This window comes from Salvelinus namaycush, chromosome 32 (genome assembly GCF_016432855.1).
Source record: "Salvelinus namaycush isolate Seneca chromosome 32, SaNama_1.0, whole genome shotgun sequence".
NCBI classification, from domain to species: Eukaryota; Metazoa; Chordata; class Actinopteri; order Salmoniformes; family Salmonidae; genus Salvelinus; species Salvelinus namaycush.
Window position 1 is genome coordinate 205,974 of NC_052338.1, and position 25,524 is coordinate 231,497.

Below are 25,524 nucleotides of genomic sequence, written 5' to 3' on the forward strand. Positions count from 1 at the left end.
CCTGCACACTAAGTTTCTGTAGCAAGCTAGCTAATAATACATCGTTTTTGATACATTTCAACATATATTTAATCACTTGAATTGGTTCTACAACTGCCTCCATTTTCTGTGCAATCTTCCCGAAGTTTCCGCAGCCTTGTGGATGATTGGAGGACTTTCAACAGACTGAGTTTGGTTTTCAAACATGGCGCTTGGTGCGGTTGCTAGGTGATTTGTGACGGAACTGCAAGCCCTCTATAATAACAATAACAGTCTGAATTTTATCATTAATAAGAAGAATTTTTGAAAATGTTATTCTAAATTCTGATCACCTGGAACTAGTATACATTGTAAAGGGGTTGCCGTCACAGGCTGCTCAGTGGCAATTAAAGTTCTATATTTCATATTAGAGTACACTGACTATGATTTACACTGAGTATACAAAACATTAAGAATACCTGCTCTTTCCATGACATAGACTGACCAGGTGAATATAGGCCAAAGTTAGGATCCCTTATTGATGTCACTTGTTAAATACACCTTAATCAGTGTAGATGAAGGGGAGGAGACATGTAAAATAAGGATTTTTAAGCCTTGAGACTATTGAAACATGGATTGTGTGTGTACCATTCAAACTATGGGCAAGACAAAAGAGTTAACTGCCTTTGAACTGGGCATTGTATTAGGTGCCAGGTGCACTGCTTTGGGTCAAGAAGGTGTTCCTAATGTTTGGTATATTCAGTATAAATCTTGTATCAATGTAAAATAATGGAATCAAGAATATATAAATATTGACTGTATTATACCGTACAAAAAGGTTAATGCTACCGTAATCAGAATGAATGAAATTCATTGAGGGGACATGTTTGTATTTCACAGTATTTTACTGTAATTACAATGGATTTGTGCAAGCCGGTTGTCTGCTAGGTAGAGTATTTACACATTACAGCATATACACTATATACACAAAAGTATGTGGACACCCCTTCAAATGTGTGGATTCAGCTATTTCAGCTAAACCCGTTGCTGACAGGTGTATAAAATCGAGCACACAGACATGTAATCTCCATAGAACAACATTGGCAGTAGAATGGCCTTACTGAAGAGCTCAGTGACTTTAAACGTGGCACCGCTATAGGATGCCACCTTTCCAACAAGTCAGTTCATCAAATATCTGCCGTGCTACAGCTTTCCCGGTGCTATAATTGTGAAGTGGAAACGTCTCTGAGCAGTTACGGCCCAGCCGCGAATTGGTAGGCCACACAAGCTCACAGAAAGGGACCGGCGAGTGCTGAAGCACGTAGCACGTAAAAATCGTCTGTCCTCAGTTGCAACACTCACTACCGAGTTCCAAACTGCCTCTGGAAACAATGTCAGCACAATAACTGTTCGTCGGGAGCTTCATGAAATAGGTTTCCATGACAGAGCAGACGCACACAAGCCTAAAATCACCATGCACAATGCCAAGCGTCGGCTTGAGTGGTGTAAAACTCGCCGCCATTGGACTCTGGAGCAGTGGAAACGCGTTCTCTGGAGTGATGAATCACGCTTTACCATCTGACAGTCTGACGGACTAATCTGGGTTTGGTGGATACCCCAGTGCATAGTGCCAACTGTAAAGTTTGGTGGAGGAGGAATAATGGTCTGGGGCTGTTTTTCATGGTTCGGGCTAGGCCCCTTAGTTCCAGTGAAAGGAAATCTTAACACTACAGCATACAATGATATTCTAGACAACGCTGTTTTTCCAACTTTGTGGCAACAGTTTTGGGAAGGCCCTTTCCTGTTTCAGAATGACAATGCCACTGTGCACGAAACAAGATCCATACAGAAATGTTTTGTTGAGATTGTTGTGGAAGAACTTGACTGGCCCGCACAGAGCCCTGACCTCAACCCCATCGAACAACTTTGGGATGAATTGGAACGCCGACTGCGAACCAGGCCTAATCGCCTAATCGCCCAACATCAGTGCCCGACCTAACTAATGCTCTTGTGGCTGAATGGAAGCAAGTCCCCTCAGCAATGTTCCAACATCTAGTGGAAAGCCTTCCCAGAAGAGTGGAAACAACGATACCATGCAACCACTAGTGGTCAAAAGGTTTTTAGCACTCCAAAGATACAGTAAGTTACTTACTGTATTCTGTGAGGTGGAATTACGGTACCATTCGAAATACAGCAATTCTTTCCCTGCCCACATTTTCCCACAATGCACCATAATTTACAATATGCTGCAGTAAAACATTTCAGTATTTTACTGTTGATAATACCCCAAATTACTGTATAAATTAGTTTTTTGTTACAGGGCTCTCCAACCCCAATCTAGCGCACCTGATTCTAGTAGTTAGCTGGTTGATAAACTGAATCAGGTTAGTTACAGCTGGGGTTGACATGAAAATGTACAGGAAGGTAGCTCTCTGGGAACAGGGTTGGAGAGTGCTGCGTTACATTGTACATACTCACAGAAAGAGTCAGGACAGGACAGGTGCCCATTGAAACATGGATATTTACAGTATACTACCTCTAAAGGAGCAGATAGGCTGTGTGTAGGAGAGGCATGGTGGTGTGTGGACACTGTGGAGGTCCCCAGCCTAGCCCAATCTGCAAAGCACTGGACATTATTTTAATCCTCCTGTCATAAATTTGGCCAGCCCGCCATGGAATGGAGACCAATCTGAACAATATTTATTGACATATTGGCTTTTAGGTGGTAAGGCAAAGAACAACAGCTGCTACCAGCTTGGGCTGGTTAAACAGGGCTGATACCATTGATATGTGTTCTCCCATTCAACACCTCCTTTTCCTCTATCTGGCTTTGGGATCAAACTCTTATTACTATAAAAGCTCTGGATTTTATGGGGAGGAGGAAGGTGAGAGGAGGGGGAAAAACCATCGGGAAAGATTTCCAACACAAAACTCCTTTGTTATATCTTCTATCTGTGTGTGAGGAAAAAAGAGAGAAATAATAATAATAATTTCAAAAGGGGACAAAAGTTGAGACGGGGGAGAAATACATAATATATCATCATATTATCAGAATATCCTGGAGGTGGGATAATAAAGGGACTCGGGAGTGGGGACAGAGTGACTATTTTTTGTCTTATCAGCCAAAGTGGTGGAAGAGGGGTGGGGGGTGAAACGGGTATTATCGGCAAGTTGCAGACTGCCAGGCTGGAATTCTAATAGTAATAATGATGTGTCTGATGGTATATCTTCTACAGCTTATCGTCTCCATTATCTCCTCTTATCAACTCAGTCATCAGGGCAAATTAATGGAGCTCTTTCAGACCTCTTTTAACCAGCTCTGCAGAGGGTGCCCCAGAAAATGGAATAAGCAAAATATTAAAACACTCTGCTCACTGTGAATCGCACAGCCAGATATCAGGCATGGGCAATGCGTTCCATCGAAGGGGGAGCAGCGAAATCTTCCTCACCCTTTATCAACCTTTTTGTCCTCTGCTATAATGGTCTGTGCTGCTGGGCTGGCTTTCAGGCTCACCACATCCCCCCCAACCATACCAGAGTTTTTACTTTGATGTATAACCAAATGACAGGAGGTGAGACATACACACTGTATAACAGTACGCACTGTATTAAAGTACATACAGGTCATGTACGTTGACCTAATTTTGTTAACAGGGTTTAAACAGTTATATTATTTAAACACACTAGTTGTTACTCTGATAACATCACGGCAGTCCAATGGCATAAGGTGAACAGAACAGACTGCATTCTATACAAGTTAAACACTTTACTTGAACCCTCGTCAATAAGGGCTGCATAACAATGTCATAACAATTACATAATAAACATATATCATAAACAGCCAAGGCCATTATGAACGGAATAAATATATTTCAAAACTTGTAAATGCGTAAACAAATGCCATATGAGGGCAGTGGTTTGTATGAGGTTTAGGACAGGGCTGGGTCATCTTATAACCCTGAATCTATGGTAAATTACTATATAAATCGAATTACATGCACAGAAAAATTATATTTAATGCAAATAGCCTACCAAATAGCCTACCAAACAGTACCCACTGGGCACAGACGTCAGTTCAACTTCATGTTTTGATTAACATTTGGTTGAGTTGTCAACTAAAGTGAATTCAATGTGAAAACAACAACGAAATTCACCATGTCTTTGGATTTAGGGTAATCCACATTGATTTAACATCATCACATAGATTGGAATGTTGAAATTATGTGTAAACAATGTAGATTCAATACATTTTTGCCAAGTGAATAAGCTCTGCAGTCGGGCCATTCAGAAACAGGAGTATCTTTAATGCAATTAATCACCAGCATTGTCAGATAACATAAACTAATCAATTTATGAATGGTTAAAACCAAGTTCAAAAAAGTTGAGCTGATTTTCTTTTGTTTGAACAAAAACGGTTTATAAAGAATACAGTAAAAGTAAATATTGCTGATGGAACACATGGATACTTCGTATTGAATCATAACTGTTTCGACACTTCTAAGAAATATTATGAAAAGAGCAAATACAAAAAAGTAGGCTCCACTTCCAAGAATAAAATTTGCAGAAATGACCACATTTCACTAAACTCCAGAATATTTTGTATACAACTATTTATAAATGATTGTAACCATGCATTGAATATTATATAGGCCTATTGATATTATGATGACGATTTCTTTCAAATACACTTATTATTTCATATTTCAACATATGCTTTATTTTTTCAACATATAAGCTAGGCTATAAACAATCTCACATTAGCGTCAGAGACCTTATTACAATCAACCTTTGATTCGTAAATATTTCACCAGCGTATACTGTCTGTGTTTTTAAAGCAACACAAAAGATAGAGAGAAAAATAAACTTACGTTTAAATTGCCTTGGATTGCTTTGTTTCCTTCGGGACATGCCTGCTCTGTGCTCAGAGCTGAGAGCTGCTCAAACAATCCTTCTATACTTTTCTCAAATATGCCTTTTGATTCATCCAAACGCCAACCACTGTATAGGTCTGGAAGAGTAGGCTACATGGAACTGACATAAAACAACTCAAGCACCCAGTGCTTTATTTAGCTTCTCTCTTGCGCTCGTACCTCATCCTATGAGAGGGCTGTGTTGTCCGCTTGTACTGAAGCGAGACATTGACAGAAGGTTGCTTTTTGTTTCAGAAAGAGGTGGGTGCCTCCCGGTGTTCCGTAACTGTAGGCGCAATACTCTCTGAGAGCACCCTTACAAAAAAGCACTATAGGATTACTGTAAAAGAGTATTATAGAAATGTCACTAAAAAACATAGTATTCTTGTGGTAAATTCGGATATACTAGAGAAAACTATAGCAATCTTATAGTAAAAATATAGCAATAACTATAGCAATATTATAGTGATCCTATAAGAATACCGTAGAAGAATATTACAGAAATATCACAGAAAAACTTCTATAGTATTCTATGGTAAATTTGGACATACTATAGAATAACTATAGTACTCTTGTAGGAATACTATAACATCTTATTATAGTGATACTATAGCAATAACTAATATTATGCACTACTATACCAATATACTAAGATATACTAATGGTATATCTTTTGGTAATATTATAGCAATCGTATAGTGATACTACAGAAATAACTATAGTAGACTTTACAATTTTTTTTGTTCAGTGTACATTAAAACTTCGTATTGCTGCAATCCCGGTGACGGGATGATATGACAACAGCCAGTGAAAGTGCAGGGCGCCAAATTCAAAACAACAGAAATCTCATAATTAAAATTCCTCAGACATTCATGTGTCTTATATCATTTTGAAGGTAATCTTGTTGTTAATCCCAACAAAGTGTCCGATTTCAAATAGGCTTTTCAGCGAAAGCACTACAAACGATTATGTTAGGTCACCACAAAACCACAATAATCACAGCCATTTTTACCAGCTATAGATAGCTTCACAAAAACCAGAATAGAGATAAAATGAATCACTAACCTTCGATTATTTTCATCAGATGACACTCATAGGACTTCATGTTACACAATACATGCATGTTTTGTTTGATTAAATTCATATTTATATAAAAAAATCTGAGTTTACATTGAGGCGACTAGATTCACTAAATACAAAAACATCAAGTGACTTTGCATAGCCCATCGTTTCAACATAAATACTCATCATAAATATAGATGATAATACAAGTTATACACATTGAATTATAGATATACCTCTCCTTAATGCAACCGCTGTGTCAGATTTCAAAAACACTTTACGGAAAAAGAAATGCACGCTATAATCTGAGACGGCGCTCAAAAATAGCATACCACAGCTGCAAAGATGGCGTCACCATAAACACAAAAATACATGATAAATATTCCATTACTTTTGATGATCTACATCAGAAAGCACACCAGGAATCCCAGGTCCACAATAAATGTTTGTTTTGTTTGAAAAAATACGTTATTTATGTCCAAATACCTTCTTTTGTTAGCGCGTCTGGTTTACATATCCAAACGCTAATTTTGGTCAGCGTTATATCGGACAAAAACTTCAAAATGTGATATTACCGGTCAAAGAAACATTTCAAACTAAGTACTGAATCAATCATTAGAATGTTTTTAACATATAGCTTCAATAAAGTTCCAACCGGAGTATTCTTTGTTCTCTTTGTGAGCAATGGAACGTCAGTGGCTTCCATGAAGAAAAGGCATGATCAGGAAATGGCTGCTTGATGGACACCTGACTGATTCTGCTCTCATTCTCTCCCACAACATCATAGAAGTCTCATTGGAATTTCTATTGATTGCTGACATCTAGTGGAACCCCTAGGCAGTGCAACATAATTCATAACTCAATTGGATTTCTTAAGGGACTCTGGTGAATACAGACAAGCTCAGATTTCTGACTTCCTGTTTTGATTTAAACTCAGGATTTTGCCTGCCAATATGAGTTCTGTTAATCTCACAGACATAATTCAAACAGTTTTAGAAACTTTAGAGTGTTTTCAATCCAATACTAATAATAATATGCAAATATTAGGAACTATGACTGAAGAGCAGGCCGTTTGAAATGGGCACCTTTCATCCAAGCTACTCAATACTGCCCCTTCAGCCATAAGAAGTTAACTCCCAATTAAATATCCAGCATCAGCTGCAAAAGTGGGGTTGTGAATGAGGATGTGTTCAACTGTAAGGGAGTGCGTAACTGGCGGCAGGGAAGTCAGGTGCAGGAGAGCAAAACTGGGTAATCAACGGAGGAGTTTTATTCATAAAACCACCGGAAACCAGAACAATAAACAAATGGGTACAAAACCCGTTGCACACCAGCGAAAATGTGCACATGCACTTACAATAAACAATTCCACACAAAGACATGGGGGGAACAGAGGGTTAAATAGACATGTAATGAGCGATATTGAGAACAGGTGTGTGAGAAGACAAAACAAATGGAAAATGAAAAGTGTATCGATGATGGCTAGAAGACCGGTGACGCCAACTGCCAAGCGCTGCCCGAACAAGGAGAGGAACCGACTTCGGAGGAAGTCGCAACATCAACCCTCAGTTCCTTAGCTTCTTCACTCCGTTTGTTTTGTTGTATTTAAAAGTGTGCTTTGTAGCCTAATCGCAAGTTTACCCAGGATCAGAGCCACTCATTGCTTCCTTTGGACTACACATCTCCAGTGTTCTTCGTGGCCTTTCTCCGCTGGAGATCTGTTGGCGGATTGCGACTGACTACAACCTTTTGTATACGGTATTTCATTTGTTTTGGTGTGATGTATACCGTGATGATTTATGTGGTAGGTTGTAGTTGAAGACTTATTGAGATTTGATACTCTTTATAGTTTTGTGGTAAAATAGTAAATATTTTGATTGTATGATTGAGACTGAGACTCTGCTTCTGGGTCTTGAAAAATGATAGTACGAACTGGCCATGACTGACCCAGCAGACTTGGACCAGCTCCGCAACTCCATCTCCCAAGGAGACACCATTGGAAGGCATGAGGAGTTGCTTCGTGGCCTTATGGAAAGGGTCCAGACCTTGGCCGAATGCCATGACCGAGTGTTGAACACATTGCTGAAGCAATTCCACGGGTTGTCTGTTAGGCAGCCTACCACAGTAACCCGGCTGTTAGCAGTGTCGCCTCCCTGGACACGCAGATTTCCCGGGAACCCCGCTTACATCCCCAGAACACTTCGATGGAGAGTCGAGCACCTGTCGGGCGTTTCTCGTTCAGTGTTCCCTCATCGTCGAGCTGCAGCCCTCCTCCTTCCCCTCTGACCGCTCTAAGATAGCGTACCTCATGTCTGGGAGGGCCCTCTGATGTCTGGGAGGGCTCTCGCCTGGGCTACGGCAGAATGGAACAACAGTCGGACGTATGCTTCAGTCTGGAGGAGTTTGTGGCGGAAGTGAAGAAAGTTTTCAATGCTCCATTGTCCAGGAGAAAGGCTACCCAGGAATTACTCAAGATTCGGCAAGACTCTCACTGTGTGGCAGACTGTGGATATCCTCACGTTGGCAACTGATAGTGCCTGGAACCCGGAAGCACTGTTCGACATGTTCCTGCATGGAGTATCGGAGGAAGTAAAGGACGAGCTTGCAGCCCGGGAACTACTGACGGATTTCGACTCGCTCATCGCCTAGACCATTCGGATCGATGGGCGACTACGGGAGCTAAGGTAGGAGAGGAGGTTTGATTTCTCTCGCCTGCCCAAGGCTTCCACCACGCCTCCGGGACATCCCGGAAGTCCCCAACGGCTCCGTTGCCGCGAGAACCGGAGGCTACCCGAGTACCCCCGAGAGTCTCCGAAGTCTACCAATTCACCTTTTCCCGAGCCGATGCAACTAGGCAGAGCTAGGCTGTCCCCAGCTGAACGGCAATACAGGCTTCACATGAAAAGTTTCCTGTATTGCGGGACTACTGGTCATTTCGTGAACACCTGTCCACTACAAGACCAGGCTCACCGGTAGGACCGAGTACTCTGATGGGCCATATGGAAAACTTTTCCTCTCCCCTTACTCTCACCTCTTTTTATGCCATCTTGCTGTGGGGTAAGCAGTCAAAATCCGGGTACTCATCGACTTTGAGGCCGATGAGAGCTTTATGGCCACTACCCTGACGTCCGAGCTGGGCATCTCCACTCAGCCCCTATCCATTCCCATGGATGTTAGAGCGCTGGATGGGTGATCTATAGGCCGGGTCACCCACAATATATCCCATGTCAACCTACAGGTGTCAGGGAACCACAGCAAGACAATCCAATTATTGCATATTAACCTGTTGAGGACAGAGGGCGCTGTTTTCACTTTGGGGGAAAATCGTGCCCAATTTAAACGGCCTCGTACTCAATTCTTGCTCGTACAATATGCATATTATTATTACTATTGGATAGAAAACACTCTCTAGTTTCTAAAACCGTTTTAATTATATCTGTGAGTAAAACAGAACTCATTTGGCACAAACTTCCTGACCAGGAAGTGGAAAATCTGAAATCGATGCTCTGTTCTAGGTCCTGCCTATAAATGGGCATGATACGTATTCGTATACATGCACGTCATACACCTTCCCCTGGATGTCAAGAGGCAGTGAGAGAAGAAATAGAGTGTTAATCTTGGTCTGAGATGGAATAAATCCTCTTGGAATGACGTGTCACCCATTTCCTGTTTTCTGGAAAGCGCGAGGTTGGACCTGGAATTGCCTTCTGAAAAGCTTTCGTTATAGGCGACTACTATCTCCGGCTTTGATTTTATTTGATACATGTGACAATATCATCGTAAAGTATGTTTTTTCAATATAGTTTTATTAGACTATTGAAATTTATTCGGGACGTTAGGCGTGTTGCGTTGTGTGCCTTTGTTCAGGAAGGAGAGCTTAGAGCCACTTGGCTAGTGCGCTTGCTAATTCAAGAGGGAAAAAGGACGTTCTAAATCCAAACAACGATTGTTCTTGACAAAGGACCTCTTGTACAACATTCTGATGAAAGATCAGCAAAAGTAGGACCCATTTTATGATGCTATTTCATATATCTGTCGAACTGTGTACTATTAGTTTTGCGCCCAGGTTTTGGGCACTCGCTCGCCATAACTAAGCCTTATGTCGTAATGAAGTTATTTTTAGAATTCTAACACGGCGATTGCATTAAGAACTAGTGTATCTATCATTTCCTATACAACATGTATTTTCTAGTAACGTTTATGAACAGTTATTTGGTCAGAATAGTTGAGTGTCATAAAAATATCCGCACATTCTGGGAAAAAGATGCTAAGTTAGCATAATGTATAACCACTGATTTCAGCTCTAAATATGCACATTTTCGAACAAAACATAAGTGTATGTATAACCTGATGTTATAGGACTGTCATCCGATGAAGCATATCAAGGTTAGTCAAAAATGATATATCTTTTGCTGGTTTGTTACGATCGCTAACCTTTGCTACTGGGGAATGGCTTGTGTTTCTGGCTATTGTGGTAAGCTAATATAACGCTATATTGTGTTTTCGCTGTAAAACACTTAACTTCTTATGGCTGCAAGGCAAAGTGTTGAGTAGCCAGTGAAATCGTGCCCATTTCAAACGGCCTCCTACTCAAATCTTGCTCGTACAATATGAATATTATTATTCTTTTTGGATAGAAAACACTTTCTAGTTTCTAAAAGAGTTGGAATTATTTCTCTGAGTGAAACAGAAGTCCTTCTGCAGCACTTTTCCTGACCAGGAAGTGAAATGTCAGAAATCGATGCTCTTTTCAACTTGATGCCTATACATGGTCTTGACACTTAGGAGTCTGCTGACACTCTATACGCCTTCCTATTGGTGTAAAGAGGATGTCAGAGAAGAAATTTTTGTGCTCATCTTGTTCTGTGGTGGAAAAAAACCTATTTCTTTGACGTGACCGTCCACTTCCGGTACTCTGAAGGAAGTGGGATTGACTTCTGTTTTGCCTTCGTAACGAACGGCTAACATCTCCGGCTCGAATTTTTTTTTATACATGTGACCATATCATCGTAATGTATGTTTTTTCAATATAGTTTAATCAGATTATTGAAACTTTATTCGGGAGTTTTGCCGTGTTCCGTCCTCTGACTGTGTTTACGTTGGAGAAATTTATGCCACTCGGCTAGTGCCAATGCTAATTGAAGAGGGAAATTTGCCATTCTGAATCGAAACAACGACTCATCTGGACAGAGGACACCTTCTTCAACATTCTGATGAAAGATCAGCAAAAGTAAGACCCATTTTATGATGTTATTTCATATATCTGTCGTGCATGTGAACTGGCCGTGGGCGCCCAATTGTGTCTGTCTATTGTAGCTACGCTAATATAGCGATACATTTTGTTTTCGCTGTAAAACATTTAATAAATCGGAAATATTGTTTGGAATCACAAGATGCCTGTCTTTCAATTGCTGCAGACTATGTATTTTTCAGAAATGTTTTATGATGAGTAATTAGCTATTTGACGTTGGTGTCTGTAAATATTATGGCTGCTTTCGGTGCAATTTCGGATTGTAGCTGAAATGTAAACTATGGTTTATACATGAAATATGCAAATTTTTCGAACAAAACATATGCTATACAATAAATATGTTATCAGACTGTCATCTGATGAATTTGTTTCTTGGTTAGTGGCTATTTATATCTTTATTTGGTCGAATTTGTGATAGCACCTGATGGAGTAAGAAACTGATGGAGTTAGAAAAGTTGTGTCTTTTGCTAACGTGGTTAGCTAATAGATTTACATATTTTGTCTTCCCTGTAAAACATTTTAAAAATCGGACATGTTGGCTTGATTCACAAGATGTGCACCTTTCATCTGGTGTCTTGGACTTGTTAATGTGTGAAAGTTAAATATTTTTAAAAAATAGATTTTGAATTTCGCGCCCTGCACTTTGAGCTGGATGTTGTCATAAGTGTACCGGTGTCGGGCTGCCCCCGTAAAAGGTTAATAAATCGGAAATATTGGCTGGAATCACAAGATGCCTGTCTTTCATTTGCTGTACACTATGTATTTTTCAGAAATGTTTTATGATGAGTATTTAGGTAATTGACGTTGGTGTCTGTAATTATTATGGCTGCTTTCGGTGCAATTTCTGATTGTAGCTGCAATGTAAACTATGATTTATACCTGAAATATGCACATTTTTCGAACAAAACATAGATTTATTGAATAACATGTTATAAGACTGTCATCTGATGAAGTTGTTTGTTGGTTAGTTTGGTTGGTTCTTGGTTAGTTAGGTTGGCTTTGTGCATGCTACCTGTGCTGTGAAAAATGTCTGTCCTTTTTTGTATTTGGTGGTGAGCTAACATAAATATACGTGCTGTTTTCGCTGTAAAACATTTTAAAAATCGGACATGTTGGCTGGATTCACAAGATGTGTACTTTTCATTTGCTGTATTGGACTTGTTAACTTCTACTGGCTGCAAGCCCGACGTCGGTACACTTATGACAACAGCCAGCTCAAGTGCAGGGCGCGAAATTCAAAATATATTTTTTTAAATATTTAACTTTCACACATTAACAAGTCCAATACAGCAAATGAAAGGTACACATCTTGTGAATCCAGCCAACATGTCCGATTTTTAAAATGTTTTACAGCGAAAACAGCACGTATATTTATGTTAGCTCACCACCAAATACAAAAAAAGGACAGACATTTTTCACAGCACAGGTAGCATGTTTAAACAAATCCAGGTCCCCCTTCGCGCTCTCCAGAAAACAAGAAATGGGGGACACGTCATACAAAGAGCTTGTATTCCACTTCAGACCAAGATAAACACTAAATGTCTTCTCTCACCGCCTCTTGATATCCAGGGGAAGGTCTATGAAGTGCACGTATACTAATGCGTATCATGCCCATTTATAGGCAGGAAGTAGAACAGAGCCTCGATTTCAGACTTTCCACTTCCTGGTCAGGAAGTTTGTGCCAAATGAGTTCTGTTTGACTCACAGATATAATTCAAACGGTTTTAGAAACTAGAGAGTGTTTTCTATCCAATAGTAATAATAATATGCATATTGTACGAGCAAGAATTGAGTACGAGGCCGTTTGAAATGGGCACCTTTTATCTGGCTACTCAATACTGCCCCTGCAGCCCAAACAGGTTAATGTGTGAAAGTTAAATATTTCTAAAAAATATATTTTGAATTTCGCACTCTGCCTTTTCAGTGGAATGTGGGAGGAGTTCCGCTAGCGTAACGCCAGAGCAGTACAGGTTAAGTCTCCTCAGGTTCTCGTGGTATTAGGATTATCTTGGCTCCAGCGATACAATCCCCTTATTGACTGTTCTGCTGGTGCCATCATGGGCTTGAGCCTGTTCTGTCATGTTCATTGCCTGAAGTCAGCGCAGCCTGCCCCGGGATGTCTTTCTGGGGGCTCGGAAGTTGCCCCGGACATCTTCGCCATTCCCGCGGAGTACCAGGACCTCCGGGAGATGTTCAGAAAGCCTCGGGCCACATCGCTTCCGCCGCACAGACCCTATGACTGCGGGATCGACCTTCTCCCAGGTACCACTCTGAACCGGGGATGACTGTACTCTCTGTCAGGTCTGGAGATCAAGGCTATGGAGACCTACATTGGGGACTCCCTAGCTGCAGGGTTCATCTGTACTTCTGCCTCCCCCGCTGGCGCTGGGTTCTTCTTTGTGGAGAAGAAGGACAAAACCTGCACCTGTGCATCGGCTACTGAGGCCACAACAAAATCACGGTGAAGAACAGATACTCATTACCACTCATCTCCTCGACCTTCGAGCCACTCCAGTGGGCCACCGTGTTCTCCATGCTGGACCTACGGAATGCCTACCACCTGCTGTGGATATGGGAAGGGGATGAGGGAAGACTGCCTTCAACACGACCAGCGGTCACTACGAGTATCTGGGCATGCCATTTGGCCTTACCAACACCCCTGCTGTGTTCCAGGCTCTAGTGAATGATGTTCTCTGCGACATGTTGAACCGGTTTGTCTTCGTCTACCTCGACGACATCCTCATTTTCTCCCGCTCTGCCCAAGGACACGTGCTCCACATCTGACAGGTTCTCCAACGCCTCCTGGAGAAGTGCGAATTCCATTGCGCCACCATCCCCTTCCCCTTCCTGGGTTACATCATCGCTGCAGGGAGTGTACAGATGGATCCCATGAAGGTGAGAGCATTGGTGTATTGGCCCCAGGCTACGTCTCCTGGGATTCACCAACTTCTAACACCGGGGTTACAGCACCCTGGCATTCCCCCCTGTTTGCACTCACCTCTCCCAAGGTTCCGTTCACATGGTACCCAGCTGCTGACCGGGCGTTACTGGATCTCAAACACCAGTTCACCCCAGCTCCCATCTTGGTTCATCCTGACCCATCCCACCAGTTCGTGGTGGAAGCCGATGCTTCGGATGCCAGAGTGGGTGCTGTCCTGTTCTAGTGTTCTGCCCTGGACCTCAAGTTCCATCCCTGCACCATCTTCTCCCGCCTCGACCGCAATGGAGAGGAACTACGATGTGGGGAATCGTGAGCTTCTCGCGGTGAAGAATGCCGTTGGAGGAGGGGAGGCACTGGCTGGAGGGGGCGGGACATTCGTTCATTGTATGGACAGACTACAAGAACCTGGAATAACTCTGCGCCGCCAAGCGTCTCAACTCCAGGCAAGCTAGGTGGGCCCTGCTTTTCACCCGGTTCAACTTCTCCGTCTCATACCTACCAGGTTCCAAGAATGTTGAGCCAGATGCGCTGTCACGCCGCTATAGCCTCGCGGCTACACCCCCGGAACCCGAGACCATCCTTCCCATCTCGTGCCTGGCAAGAGCAATCAGCTGAGGAATAGGGAACCAGGTTTGTGAGGCGCAGCATTCCCAGCCGAACCCCGGGATGGGCCCAAATAACCGGATGTTTGTTCCTGATGCTGTCCGCTCCTCGGTTCTGGACTGTGCACACTCCTCCAAGCTTGCCTGCCATCTGGGCTCCCGTCGGACCCTGGACCTTTGTGCGACAACACTTTTGGTGGCCTACCATTGTTCCTGACTTCTCTGCATTCATTGCCACATGCACGATCTGTGTGCAGAACAAGACTACCCGGCAAGCTCCGGCTGGTCTCCTTCAACCTCTGCCTGTTCCTCACCATCCCTGGTCTCACATGTCACGGGTCTTCCCCAGTCTGATGGCAACACCGCCATCCTGACAGTAGTGGACCGGTTTTCCATTGCCCCCTACTACATTCCTCTCCCCAAGCTACCCTCTGCCAAAGGGACAGCCCAGCACGTCTTCCGGATCCATGGACTCCCGGTGGACATGGTCTCCAACCGGGGTCCTCAGTTCTGGTCCCGTTTCTGAAAAGCGTTCTGCACACACATTGGGTTGTCTGCCAGCCTGTCCTCCGGGAACCACCCCCAGTCCAACGGCCATCGGAGCGAGCCAACCAAGACCTGGAGACTACTTTTCACTGCCAGGACTCCACCAACCCAACCACCTGGAGACAGAAACTAGTGTGGGTTGAATATGCCCGCAACTCCCTTCCTTTCTCTGCCACGAGTCTCTCGCCCTTTGAGTTTTCCCTGGGTTATCAGCCCCCGCTCTTCCTGGAACAAGACGAAGAGGTTGGCATACCCTCGGCCCAGATGTTTGTCCGCTTCTGACGTCGTACCTGAAAGAGAGCCCGGTCTGCTCTTCTCAAGACCATCTCTAGGTATCAACAATAAGTGGACCGCCAACGGACCCCGGCATCATCCCAGGCAGAGGGTATGACTGTCCACCCGAGTCCCGCAAACTTTCCCTATCTCCAAGATCATTAGCCCCTCTGCTGTTTGTCTTCTGTTGCCCCGTACCCTCTGTATACATCCCACTTCCATGTGTTTAGAAACAAACCCATGTCTCACAGTCCATTGTCTCCTGTTTCCAACCAGGTATGCACCCAGGTAGGACACCAAGTTGGGCCCCTAGAGGGGGAGGTACTGTCACACCCTGATCTGTTTCACCTGTCTTTGTGCTTGTCTCCCCCCCCCCCCCCCCCCCCCCCCCTTCAGGTGTCACTCATCTTCCCCATTGTCCCAAGTGTATTTATACCTGTGTTCTCTGTTTGTCTGTTGCTGATCTGGAATACTGACCTCTGCCTGCCCTTGTCCTGTCATTTTGCCTGCCCCCTGTTCTAGTAATAAACTTTTGTTACTTTGACATTGTCTGCATCTGGGTCTTCCCTGAAACGTGATAATGTCGCCCACCCCGCCATCAGCCCGACATTATTCTGCATGTGTGTCACGGCCGTCAAAAGAAGTGGACCAAAGTGCAGCATGGTGAGCGTACATTTCTCTTTTTATTTAAAATGTCGCCAACAAACAAACAACCGTGAAGCTTACAGGGCTAAGTGCCACTAACAAAGATAAATACCCATAATCACAGGTGGGAAAAAGGGCTGCCTAAGTATGATTCCCAATCAGAGACAACGATAGACAGCTGTCCCTGATTGAGAACCATACCCTGCCCATACCCTGCCAAAACATAACCATACCCTGCCAAAACATAGAAACACAAAATCATAGAAGTAAAGGACATAGAATGCCCACCCAAATCACACCCTGACCAAACCAAAAAGAGACATAAAAAAAGGCGTGACAGCATGTTTTGAGTTTAGGGTGTGTGTCAAAATATCTATCAATACAACAACTTTTGCAGGATTTCTTCCCCTCACAACAATCAATTTAATAAATTAGAGGCACTAGAGATGGTTGTATTTTGTTCTACCTCGGGTAGGGGTATAAAAAAACTGAAGCCCTTTTTAGACAGTACAGGCTACTGTACTGTCTTTGACTACCATGATATACAGTTTTTGAATCATGAATTCTCTACATTCATTTCCCGCCCACATTACATTTCTGATGACAAACAACTATGACTGTTGGCACGGTCAATCAAATTCTAACCAACTAAATTCAGGTTAATTAAACAACAACAAAAATAAATGTTTAATTTAAAAATTATATTTTAAATATCAGACAATGTTCTAATAATGAACTGGGACTGGTCCTCTGTCTTTTAGTGACAGACCCAATCAGGTTTTCTTAGTTTCTTGACTTATTTCATATGTTGTGAGTAGGCCTATGTGAGCACACACTAGCTATTTGATGTTATAGAGGAAATGTGAATTGAAGGCCTATGCCAGAGGAACAAGAGAGGAAACCACACATTGTGCAGGCACAGAAAAGACAGCTCAGGATGACATTTTCACACAGTGTGGGGTTATGCAGTGATCAGAGCTAGATATCAAGGGAAACTTACATTTTTCTGTTTTCATTGTTTTATTTTCCAATAGTGTGTCTGAATAGACAAATACACTATGAATTTGGTGAAACTCATTTTAATCCTCCAAACGCTTCAATCTTGTCAAGGTAATAGATGCCACTCTACACAATAATTTCTTTATGATCTATTATCTTTGATTTACTTGTTGAATATTTACAGTAAAAGTAACCTTGATTCTATCACACCCGATAAGTGAAGATAACATTAGTGTATTCATGTGAAGAGTATTAGACAGATGCTAACCAGTCCACGGCTAATAACTTCAGGGATTTGAAACACGTTTTACATAAGGCAAAAAAGGCACAAATATTATCTATTTTAATAACAATTGCAGTGAACGAATTATCACAGCTCTGAGAACCATATGCTTATTCTGTGGGGATTTCAGTACTTCAGCATAACGTTTTCTGCAGGTTTCCTCATGGTTCTACTTAAATGTGGTATGTTTGAATAGACTAAAATGAACAGCTTTGTATGGAGTTAAAAAAAACATGGCATGCTCGCTCCATCCTGGTGGCACAGTGGACTAAATTGCATGACTAGAGAACAAAAGGTAAGAGGTTTGAATCATATTGATGCTGTGCAACAATAATAATAAAAAATGTTTGCATGATTTAATGCCAAAGCAAATTCATTTTGATCTGTGCTGGGAGTTAACCCAAACTAAGCTAGCAGTGTTTTTAAAAGTCTTATCGAAATATGTTCTTAGAACTATATTTAATTACCTTCGAATTACCTAGAATTTTTGTTCTCAGAACGTTAATAAAACCTAAAATCAAACGTTCCCAGAGCAGGCAAAATGTTCACTTCCATTCTCAGAATGTTTTATAAAATGTTTTCCCGGTCATGAAACTCATGTCTTCATTCTCAAAACCAATGGGAAACCAATAACACATGTTCCCACAACTTCCAAGGAACCAAATGTGCTAGCTGGATAACCCTTATATTTGTTTTACTTTTAATGTAATAATAGACACTGTACGGCCTACATGGAAAATATAATAAACTACTACCACTAACTACTCTGTACAGTAAGCAGGTGGTTAGGACACAAGGCTTTATGGCTCAAGTCATTTTACCACATTTCACATGCATCTCACATGCTGGATTAACAACAAAGGATAGTGCTTGGTCAAGTGGTTAGTTTGAAAGTCTTGCCTGTGGGAAGTCCTCGTGGTCAAAGGAGGTCACAATAGCATTGCCACTCTAACCAATAGAATTACGGTACATGTCATTGCTATATCTGTGATCTAAAGGGATGTGCCATTGTCAACTTTCTTTCAGCATATAAAGATGACTCCTCTCAAACTGGAAAAAATGCATCACAATCGGAGCTTGATAAGAATCAAAGTGAGTTGCTATTTTTATTTTCTGACAAAGCCACACATATTTCTGACAAAGTCACATATTTGTAAAATAAAATATATCCATTCATTACTGCTGGCTTTGAGTTTCACATTTAATTTTACTCCATCGCTCACAGACACTCTCATGCATCATGACCAGACCACCCCAAATTATCCAGTTCTCAGAGCATTAATCAAGCATTTGGTGCAGAGTTTGAAAACACTTGTGCTTGGTTAAACCCCATTGTGTGCTCTCCATATGAATGTTTTTGTTCAGTGTCAAAAGAATGTCAAACAGGATGTGGAGGTGGTTAGGGCTTGAGTGCTGTGTTTGATTGAACTTTGCAGGTGCATTCCAACCAAGAGTTTGATAGCACTGTAATTTAGGTTAAGGCCTATGTTGCAAAACTATTTCACCCACTCATCAAGATCTTTAATGTTCCTGCATTCTGCACATCAATACCCATAACATTTTCTCCCTATAAAGTATGACCATCCATTATGTTACAAATACAGCTTACATATGTAATCATTCAATCCCTTCCACTCTTCTACCATTGCGATTTAATTTAGTGATATCGTTTAATAGTTAATGTCTTTATTCACTTAAAATGTCTCATTCTCATTCACAGCTGAGCCCTATATAACTCAACAATCCAATGCATGCTCCTGGAGTCCCAGGATCCTTAGAGATGAGATATGGACTTCAGTCACATTCACTGCAGAGTCCAGAGACCAAGTAGCCCATCAGATCTGTATGGAACTTGGCTGTGGTGGAGTCTACAGTCTTACTGAGACCAGCGCACCACCCAACAGTACCTGCCTCACAAACTGCACCTACCATGAATATCGTCTTCAGAACTGCTCCCAAGTTGTGAGGATTAATTGCACAATGGTGTCCGATGTCGTTTGTGGTAAGACCCGGTTTGAAAAGACAGGCATTTCATCATATGTTCTCATTTCACAAAATATGTTTAAAATTATAATAGGATACTTTGTATGATCAATAATATAGTCTGTTATTTTCTACAAATGTATCATATGCGTTACATCACAGTTTTTGAAGCTGAACCACATGAGTTGCACACTAACCTTAACTCTAGGGGTTGAATAGAGCAAATCGTGTTCATTGAAACTCATATACAGTACTTGTGTCTGTGGTTGTAGAGCATCAGGCTGTGAGGCTGGCTGGAGGCGAGCACCGCTGTGCTGGACGTGTGGAGCTGTGGAGAGAGGCGCAGCAGTGGGGCACGGTGTGTGATGATGAGTGGGACTTGGGGGACGCTGATGTGGTATGTGCCCAGCTTGGCTGTGGGTATGCTTTGAGTGTGACAGGGCAGGGTGGTGCCTTCCCTCAGGGCAAGGATCCCATCTACCTGGATGAGCTGAAATGTACTGGCAAAGAGGGCAACCTGTGGCAGTGCCCAGCGTCAAGTGAAAGCCATGACTGTGGGCACAAGGAGGACGCTGGGGTGGTTTGCTCAGGTAACTGTCACTCTGATGTTTCCTACACACTACAAACGGTATTAACCCTACTAACGGGCCAGATTGCACCAACTTCTCTTTATTCATCTAAAGATCTTCATGGTCCCTCTTTTCTCTGCCTCCTTTACAGAGCTGAAGGCAGTGAGGCTGACCGGAGGTGTGGACCGCTGTTCTGGTAAAGTGGAGATCCACCGTAATGGATCATGGGGGACAGTGTGTGATACCTGCTGGTGGAAGGAGGAAGCCTCAATGGTGTGTTCCATGTTGGGCTGTGGGGAGCCAGTTCATTTTGCAGCTTTCAAACCCCCTTTCACTCACAACGATGGTACCCTGTGGTACTACCAATGCTTTTCAAATCACCAAGACCTTTGGCAGTGTAAGGATTTTGCCAACAAGACACAATTTTGCACTGACTCTAAAGCGGCTGGACTTATTTGTAGTGGTAAGTGAGATTATTTGTGCACTAATATAAATATTTCATTAATGTATACAGTGAGCACAATTTAGGTTTTTCAGAGAGACTCTGACAAACCACTGAAGGACATGTGATACTTGAAGCAGAAACAAATATTTTTTACTGTACTTTTTCTCGCAGGATCACATGGACGATATCTTCCAGTTACAACAGAAGCAGCTACAACAGTACTAAGCAGGACGCCAGGTGAAAAAGTTAAACCAGAGTCTGAATTTTAAGATTGACAAAACTATTCAGACTTTTGAGAATTTAAAACATCAAGATCAAATGTGTGTAAAATTGTATTTTGTTCCTGTATTTTGTTTACTTCCTAGGCCCAGTGACTACAGCCAGTGTATCAAATCATGGCTTCCCATTCTCCATGTCCTTAGAGCTGCTGGGGTGCATCTCCCTGTCCTTCCTTTTGCTCATGGCTCTGGTCACAAACTCTCTGCTTTGCTGCCACTACAGGAGGAGAGATGGTTGGTCCCAACTGCCACATACATTCAGTGACTGTATTTCAAAATCTCCATGGATCATATGTCCATGCATCTGGCAGTTCATACTGTAATATAGTTGTGTAAATGGGTTATTCTACAGAAGTGGTGCGAATTGGGGATTGGAAAAAATATCTAATTTGTATCCTATTTTTCCCAAACCTTCAGCGCACATTTATTACAACATATATATGATAGACATATATACAGTACTACTCACACACTTTGTTTGTATTTGAAATATGTGACCGACTGGCTCGACTCGGTCTTATGTAGCAAAATTGTAAATGTTTTTTTTTTTTTTTTTACATTGGCTAAAAGTAGAGACTCAGAGCTGGAAAATGATATATCATACACTGTAGTTGAGGAACAATTAGAAAGTAATTCTGCTTTGATAGTTGATTAACTTGTTACTTCACTTTTGAGAAAATGGCCATTGAATCGTTTGGTACCTACTGGAGAGCTCTTCTTTGTCTACACCCATTCAGCATTGTTCACACCCTCTTAAACTTTAGCCCCATCCATCTCTTTAAGGATTCACATGTGAGGCTATGTACTAAACAACCAAATATTTCAAGACTAAAGACTGGTTTATACTATGGGTGTGTTCGTAAATTTAATCTAGAGTGAAAGTGTGCTCTGGGAGTTTGTAAACTCAGAGCATTGTCAGAGTGCTTCGCTTTCAGAGTGCACACTGGACTCTTCGCTGAGGAGTAGGGTTGATCCGAGCGTTCTGACCTAACAGCAGTCAAGCACCCAAGCTAACTGGGTAATGTTGGCTAGCTTGCTATCTACTTCCAGACACAAATGAGAGAACAACTCACTCTGACTATTTTACTCGCCCTAGCAGAGCTGTTAGGCTGTTTTTATGTTTTCCGTTGGTGACTGCAACTGTGCTGCTGGCAACAATTTAATTACGCTCTTTTGCCAACCTTTACTGACACCGGCCATATTCAATGGGTGTTGAGCGTTCGTAAATTCGTCAGTTATTCTGCGCTCTGGCACACTCAGACGAAAGTGCTCTGAAATCAGAGTAGACAGCCAGAGCGAATTTACCAGCTACTTCTATCAACAGTTGTTGCAGTGACATCATAAACATTCTATTGAAATAGTTACTTGCATAGTGGAGTCTTTTGTTTAGACATGTAGCTAGCTAGCTAAATAATGAACCATAATCCCAATTTATAACATTACTACCCTGCATGAATCTGCAGGTAGCTAACCAACCAGGTGCCATGTTAGCTAACAAACATTGGGGTATAACTAGCAATGCAAATGGCTCTGAGATACAAATAATATTACTACAGAGATCATACACGTAACGTTAACTAGCTAGCAGGCCAGCTAAAGTTAGCTAGCTAGCTAGCTAACAGTACACTTTAACTTGAAATGAAAACAACTTTCTGACAAAATTAGAAATGTGTAATATCTGAAAATGTAGCGAGCTAGACTGTCTTACCCATATGCATGGATGGATGCTTCTCCCTCTCTGTCACGGATTCCATGGTTGCCCTTAGTTTGACAGATATTTTATACAACAGCCTTCTGTGTGTTCTGTTTTCGACTCCGTCTGCATATTTGCAATCAAACGCCAGAATTGTAGCTATCCATACTTAGCTATCCATACTCTACTTCCACTGATTTCAAAACTCGGTCCTCCAGAAAGTGGAAAGCAACACTTATGCAGTTCTACTATGTGATATCTTTCAAAAAAGCCATGGTAGAAATACTGACCAGCTCAAATTATAGACAGAAGCAGGCTACATGGCAGACCAGTCCAAATTCCTCTCTTGGCATGTCCAAACCACTAATTATCTCAGCCAATCATGGCTAGCGGGAAGGCTGCTGACTTTTTCTGGGCTAAACCAACTAGGCTCATAATTTAACCATTTTATTCGTATTTACAGAGGCACATTTTTTTTATATATATAGAACTGCTAATTAGATCAGCATCTTTCAATGTAATAATTGAATAACTCAAGATGCTCTGAAATAGTGTTAAAGAATGACAGAAATCATTAATTGCTTTAATTTTTAAACATTACATTTAGGAGTCAGGGTTTAGGACAGCGACCTCTCAATATAAATATGTGTATAAACAATGACTTTGTACTATATTAATTTAACAATATGTTTGTCATTGCCTTGTATTGAATTAGACCATATCAACAGGTAAATAAATGTCCTTTTTTAAATAGTTATTTTGGGGTGGGACTGCAATTTGCACAATTTCTGTAGAATCACCTATATAATCCAATATAGATCATTTTGGATTGGATAGAAGCTGATACTCTATCAATATTACAGCATGTGTTTTTACTGTTCATAGCTCTCTTAGTCCAGCAGCGACATGCTAACCTGCAGACGCCAACTGAGCTTCATGACAACGACTACCGGGACTCTGTGAATCTCATCAAGGTCACAACCAGCAGCCCAACAGAAAATGATGGTCAGTGAATTAGAACATGCCTCTTTGACCCTGTTTTCCTCTGTACAGAGTTACGACTTCATCAAGACCCACATTGCCACATATTATCAAATCTGTTTAACATTTTTGGTAACTCTCTGTAAAGATAGTGAACATTGTTTAATCTCTCTTTTCTTTTGCTTTGCAGTCCCATCAAATCCCAGATATCAGTGGACCCAGAGTAGTGTGGACAGCACCTCAGTGGATACAGACTATGAGCAGTGTGATCTAAGCACCGAGGCAGCTGTGCATATGACCACCTTTCAGAGTAAACAGTGTATTTTTTTTTCTCCCAAATCACATTTAATTCTTACATACTTTAACTAAGCATTGCATTTCAGAAGGGCTAATCAAGACTCCAAAATACACAATCATTTTGGACTACACTACTCATATTTGTGTAGCACAGGAGGTTGGTGGCACCTTCATTGGGGAGGACAGGCTTGTGGTAATGGCTGGAGCGGAATGAGTGGAATGGTATCAAATACATGTTTGCTATGTATTTGATGCCATTCCATTTGCGCCGGTCCAGCCATTATAATCAGCCGTCATCCTTTCAGCAGCCTCCACTGTTGTGTAGCTAATATATCTTAACTCTCACTTGTAATTCAGATTCTATACGATATAAACAAGATACCAGGAACCCTTTTATGAGGGCTACAGCTCTGGACAGTCTATCTGAGGAAGGTGAGTCCATATTTAGTGGTGCACTCCAATAACAGTCTCAATGCCTGTCCTACATGACAGACACAAATGCACAGCATTTGATAGAAATACGTTTTAAAAGTTAGCTACTCACCAGCAATGTGACGTCTGTAGCACATGCAGGAGACAACCATAACGTTTTCATAGGAGGCATTGTTGACCAAGATCCAGGATGCCATTTAGGACCCCCAAGTGGTGAGGGTCACTTTTTATTTGTTTTATTTGTTATGCCAATTTTTTGATAGGGGGGGGTTAAAGGTACATTATACCATTCAATGTATACGTTTATAAAACATGTACAAGTAGGCTGCTAATCAAAAATCAAAATAACAGTAAGAAATACATGGAGTTTAAGGAATAATAAATTCAGTATAAAAAATAAATAAAAAGTGGGCTTATACCTCCAACCTCCCATCCCATTCCCCCAAACCCACCCACTCAACATGTATCCATCCAATTCCCCCTCCCCACTCCCGGAAACCATGTTTCCCACCCCTTCCTTCCCCCCCTAGCAACTAGGGTTGCTTGTCAGTCACCTCCCCAGACGGTCACCTTTTGAACTCAAGAATGAACAATTCAGTGAAACGCAAGAGACAATCTAATGATGATTTGTGTTGACTTCTGCTGCAGTGGACTCCTTTGATTCTTCCAGCACCTCTTCCGAGGAATGCTATGAAAACACAGGCAAAGATGTAGAGAATATAGTGACATCAGGTATGTCCATGGGTACAGCCCTGAGTTTTTCCTGACTTTATGAGACCTGACCTGGAAAAATTCCAGTCTCTATGGATGCAGTAGGAGCAGACAGCACTGCAAACAAGTCACTGTGCTAATGTTTCAATAGCTTAGTTCAATTTCTATTCATGCTGTGCATTTATTTTTCTCTCCCAGAGGGAATGGATCCATGGCAACCTCCAGTTACCCACAATGCAAATAACCACCTGATGCTTTCAAGGAACCCTGATCAAACCCATTCATATGACCAGGGTAAACAAGCTGTTCTTTCTTCTCATTTATTTTCTTCTCTTCTTATATCTTTTCTACTTTCCTCTCCTCTTCTCTATCTACTCTATTTTGACAATAAGGGATCTGGGATGTTACTCTATTTTCTGACACACTGTATTCTGTTTATCATGGTTTGTCACCCAGGAGTGGCTGATGGGAACAGTGGTGATTATGAGGAGGAGGTCCACCTGAACTCTCCTGACCCCAACCAGTCCCCCTCAGAGGGTGACTATGACGACATCGCTAACTACCTGGACTCAAACCCAAAGCAAGGCTACTGAATGAGCTGGAAGGACCTACGTTTTACTGTATATGTCAATGTTTCTGTTAATATAAAAGAGTGGCTAGCTAAT

The 25,524-nt window shown here is 41.9% G+C and overlaps 1 protein-coding gene across 1 annotated transcript; it reads left to right on the plus strand.

Annotated features, from left to right (window-relative positions):
• Positions 1–17,159: 17,159 nt before the first annotated feature.
• Positions 17,160–24,915, plus strand: LOC120026740 (T-cell differentiation antigen CD6-like). Its single transcript, XM_038971462.1, has 11 exons — positions 17,160–17,298; positions 18,497–18,562; positions 19,191–19,472; positions 19,726–20,043; positions 20,174–20,485; positions 20,639–20,704; positions 20,833–20,979; positions 23,324–23,443; positions 23,610–23,729; positions 24,074–24,148; positions 24,797–24,915. The coding sequence occupies exons 1-11, from the start codon at positions 17,247–17,249 to the stop codon at positions 24,913–24,915; spliced, it is 1,677 nt and encodes a 558-aa protein (XP_038827390.1). The 5' UTR covers positions 17,160–17,246.
• The last annotated feature ends 609 nt before the right edge of the window (positions 24,916–25,524 follow it).

Coding starts and splice junctions, on each gene's coding strand:
- LOC120026740 (XM_038971462.1), top strand. CDS start 17,247: ATGAATTTGGTGAAACTCATTTTAATCCTCCAAACGCTTCAATCTTGT. Junction 20,486..20,638: donor GGCTGGACTTATTTGTAGTG/GTAAGTGAGATT, acceptor TTTTTCTCGCAG/GATCACATGGACGATATCTT. Junction 20,980..23,323: donor CCACTACAGGAGGAGAGATG/GTTGGTCCCAAC, acceptor TACTGTTCATAG/CTCTCTTAGTCCAGCAGCGA.